Raw genomic sequence first — 4,737 nt, 5'->3', positions numbered from 1 at the left:
ATTACTTGAAAAAATTTTAAGATGAAATCCATGAGAGACCAGTTGTTTTTCCAAACTACCAAAAATCCTCTTGCATCAGCTTTCTCTTCACAGCTTCCTGTCTCAGCAAAGGACTCTCAAACCTGTACGCACGACTCGAGGTTGAATAAAACTGCATCGTTCAGCTGACAGAAATGTTGCATAAAGCATACTTTATGATGGTGGGGAATCTTTTAACTGCTGGAAAAATGTCCGTAAGTTTCATGAGTTGGTTCTTTGATGTTCTGAAGTCGCAGCACTGATTAAATTGGCTTTCCATACTATAAACTCAGAAATACTTGAAATGACTTGCTCTATTGTTAAATCTGATCGATGTGCACAGCACTAGAAAGTCAATAAATTTCTTTCAAAGTGACCAAATAATATTTGCCACAGTCCACTACTTTTCACAATGTTGGCACTTTCTCCATCAGTAGTTACTCCAGCCAGTTTTGATGTATCAATATCTAACTCATAAAATACATGAAAATAACATTCAAGTAAACCATCAGTGCCACATGCATCTGGTGTATGCACACCAAGGAATAATGTTTTCAACTCCTTTGGCAGAGTACTACAACTGATGAATTTGTTGTCTTCCATTTTCTCAGAAATGCTGCCATCAATTTGCATGCTAAAAATTATTGCATCATTCGGTTTCTGACTCAGATTTTTTGTTCAATGTTCAGTGGTTGTAATGCACTCCAGCATTTCCCCATAGTGAAGTGGTTCTCTGCTGTAAAGGTCTCCTGCAGATGGTTGAGAAGCTGGAACAGTAGGATCCTTGCCATGATCTCTCATAACAGAAATCAAATGGTTTGCTGCCATATTGGTAAGATATTTTGTAGGCCACAAAAAGTTGTAGGTGTTTATAGCATACTAACTATCAGAGTATGCATCAAAAGGTAATCATATTAGAAACTGTAATCTCTGCTGAATCCTTGCTTAAGATATTAAACCATGGATAATTTGTAGAGTTTTCGTTCAAAGATTCTTTAAGCATGAGATGCTCTTCAACCTTTCAATGAGCCTCAGAATTCAAATGGTCCAAAACTATTTTCAACTGATTTTTTTTATTCCATCAGAATTCTAATAACAGTTGACACTTTACCACATTTATAATGTCATCTTGTGATGTATTCATAGCCATTGCAGATTGAACACTTAATAAATGACCTATTTCTGTTTTTTTTTTCATTTTGTATAATTTGAGACTGTCATTCTTTGTGACAAGCCAATCTGCATCAAGTTTCATACCAGAATACCATTCTGTTGCTATGTCATCTGTCTTTGATATAGGAAGGGTGGTACTTATCATTGTGGTTGTAGTTGGAGGAGGGATGGCCACACTGGATGTGGTTGTCACAGGAAGGGCTAACATATATCAGTTGCAAAAGTTTTGGCTATACTGATAGTCATGGTGATCAAGGCAGTAGCAGTACTTGCAGAGGCTCTACCCACTGTCTTTTTAGTTTTTTGGGCCCATTTAGTAATTGATTGTTGTTGTTTTTCTGGCATTTTTAGCGAACTCATTACTCTTGTGTTTGTAGTTTCTTTCATTAGTGGGCATTGTCTGAAATGAAAAAAACACTGAATTGAAAAGTATGATATTTATTTATTATCATATCGATAACTCAATGCAACAATAATGTAAATCTTAAACCTAAGTATCCTATAAGTTTGAAAAGAGTTTGTGATGACTTGAAGATTATTATGATTGTATTGTGTCCACTGTTAGAATATGCAGTTCAAATAGGGTCTTAATATAATAAATATTAAAATAATAAATAATAATAAAAGAAATTTCGTTGATTATTAAGAGTCTGACTTGACTTGGCCCGGCATGGCCAGGTGGTTAGGGCGCTCGACTCGCAATCTGATGGTCGCGGGTTCGAATCCCCGTCACACCAAACATGCTCGCCCTTTCAGCTGTGAGGACATTATAATGTGACGGTCAATCCCACTATTCATTGGTAAATGAGTAGCCCAAGAGTTGGCGGTGGGTGGTGATGACTAGCTGCCTTCCGTCAAATTCAAAACAAACAATCCTTACTTACCCTTTGGTCACACACAGGGACTGCTAATTATTAATATGATTGGGATGTTTATTTTGATAGGCAATTTAAATTAGTTTTCATTGTTACCTAAAACAACTTGTATGCATAATGGAAGTTTAAAAAATTTGATCTTTCATTTCATATCAATTTTTGGCTGGTAAAATAAGAACCAATCAAATTTGCAATAAAAAAACAAGAACTATGCCAATAGAATTGGACAACATAGTACTAATATTAGGCTTATTAGCCTAAGGATGCTGAAGTATAATATGCCTAAAAATAAACACTGTTCTAAAGTTAATTTTAACATTTTTAATTATTTCGTTACTTTTTTGACAGTGTGTTAACTATTTTTTATTGTTGCAACATCTCAATTCTCTGTATCATGGCTACTAGAATATCCTTGAATTGAACTCAGATGGAACTCAACTGAGTTGAAGTTAGCTTGCCAAACCAAAAAAAAAAGACTGCTGACATTGTAATAATTTTAGTCAAAAATAGGGGGCGTTCAACAATCCCTACCTCAGTAGCACTTAGCCCTACATATATGATTTTTTTCACTGTTCTATAGAATCTTCTTTGCTGGTAGTTTAGGGTACACTTCACCTTTAGCAGATTTTATTTTGGCAAGCACTCAAAGAACAGCTCTCTCTTCTTTTCAAGGCACTTACCCTGTTACTGACTAGTGGGCCAAATGGCCCACCATTATATATGTTAAAAAAAAGGTATGATTTGCATCAATATTTTTAAGTATAGAGAAATATGAGTTTCTGAGTGGTTTGGTAATCTTAGAAGGCTTTATCACTAAGCACAGTTATGCTTAGTATGTAGGGATTGGCCGAGAAAAAGATTGATCACTGCATTCAGTCTGTTACTGTATGATGGTTGGAGATGGCTTGAATGTGTAATGAAGAAAAACTTTAATATAAGTTTAACATAACAGCAAATGTACAACATTTTGACAAGGTATTATCATCATCATTATTAGTCTCAAAAGTGGGTTCCTCATCATTGAATGCTTATGAATAACTGCTTAAGTTGAGTTTCAGCCTTATTTGAGCACCTAATTGCCATTATGAAATGTTTCATAGTTTGTATAATGATAATATTATTCTGTTCTTCTACCACACATTTTTGTGGGGAAGTAATGAAAAGTAAAATTAAAACAGTGAATTCAGTTTATAAAAACATTATTTCCATGTTTCATAAATAACAGTTTCATTACTGGTCGCTAGATGGTAGCACAAATTGTTCTATAATGACCATTTGTGGCTTTTAATTACACAAATATGATATCTGCCAAAACAATTTCAGTAAAAATAAAAAAGGAAATAGAGAAAATTATCTGAATTAATATAATGAATATATTATAATTAATAAAACTGACAGATCTGTGTCCATCTTAATGATGTCTGAATTTTAAAAACCAGTTTTTTAATTATCAAAACAGTACATTATATAGCAGTCTACTTTTCTTCAAATTATCAGTGAGGCCAAGCTTCGCAGCTGTGTGTGTGTGTATGCATGGTATCATACTTCAAGCCTGGGATCTGTATGATATCCTCCTTATTAATTGACATAACCCTATTATGTGGTGGAGTCAATTGTATGCACATGCAGTGAGTTGGGGTGAAGTGGGAAGGCATGGGTTCTGTAAATATCCCCTTTATGTCAGTCCAACACTCCAAGATACTTGCACCATCCTGAAGGAACCATTCCAGCTTCACTGGCTCCCCCAGTGTAATCCAAAATTAGAGAAACTTTCAAAACTGATACAATATTAACAATATATATTATCATTGAATTATAAAAATAAAACAGATGTTCACTTATCAACCTGCTTCATTGAAATTGTTTTCAGAAAAAAAGAGAGGGGAAACAAGTAATAATATTAAAAATAAAAACATTTGCAAACATTAAGTAAGATGTATGGATGGCAGTCTTACAAGCTTATGATTGTTAGCCACTGTAACATTGTATAGCGCTATTCAATTTAAATGCTTTTATTCCTACTGCAACAGGAATTCAACATTTAGTTCTTGAAAAAAGTTATTCTTGGAAAGATTTAGCTACTTATGTAGTGATTTTGGTATGGTTTTGTGTATTTATCCCCACCTTGTTTCTGTACTTTTTGGCATTTCCATCCCTACATCTTACTAAATTTGTGCAAATGTTCTTTTAATTACTTCTAATCAAAATTCAAAGCATATCCTGCAAAGAGTATCGTTACTGAAAGCATGGTTTGGTGCCAGTTGCTCAAAGCTTAGATGTTTTATATATGTGTATAGTAGACAAAACTTTTTTGGTTGTAGTTATAGTTGTAATTCATAATTATTTAATTGACAATTTTTATAACTTGTTTCTTCAAGTTATTATTTCTATAGGAATAGGTAAATTATATTTGCATATTATTTATTTCTAAACGATTGTGAGGAAGGTTATTGTTAGGAAAGGATGTTGTTCCTGCATAAAAGAAAAAAAAAATGTTTATTTCTACCTGTGTCATATTATTTATGTTACTTTTCACAAACTAAGTCAAGTGCTTCTTTTCCCTCAGGCTTTTATGGAACCCCACAACTTAAAACCGACATACATACGATTTTTGAACCGACTAACTGACAATAGGTAAATAATTAATTTTTATAACATTTTTGTGTCAGAA

At 33.5% G+C, this 4,737-nt stretch overlaps 1 protein-coding gene across 1 annotated transcript in view; it reads left to right on the top strand.

The window, feature by feature from the left end:
• Positions 1 to 4,737, top strand: part of LOC106460063 (transmembrane protein 135-like) — a 63,535-nt gene that overhangs the window by 52,973 nt on the left and 5,825 nt on the right. Inside the window, exon 12 of the mRNA XM_022386678.1 lies at positions 4,633 to 4,700. Coding sequence (XP_022242386.1) covers positions 4,633 to 4,700 — 68 coding nt within the window. The remainder of the gene's footprint in view (positions 1 to 4,632; positions 4,701 to 4,737) is intronic.

The sequence above is a fragment of the Limulus polyphemus genome, unplaced genomic scaffold (genome assembly GCF_000517525.1).
Source record: "Limulus polyphemus unplaced genomic scaffold, Limulus_polyphemus-2.1.2 Scaffold700, whole genome shotgun sequence".
NCBI classification, from domain to species: Eukaryota; Metazoa; Arthropoda; class Merostomata; order Xiphosura; family Limulidae; genus Limulus; species Limulus polyphemus.
This window is presented reverse-complemented; position numbering and strand designations above follow the sequence as displayed.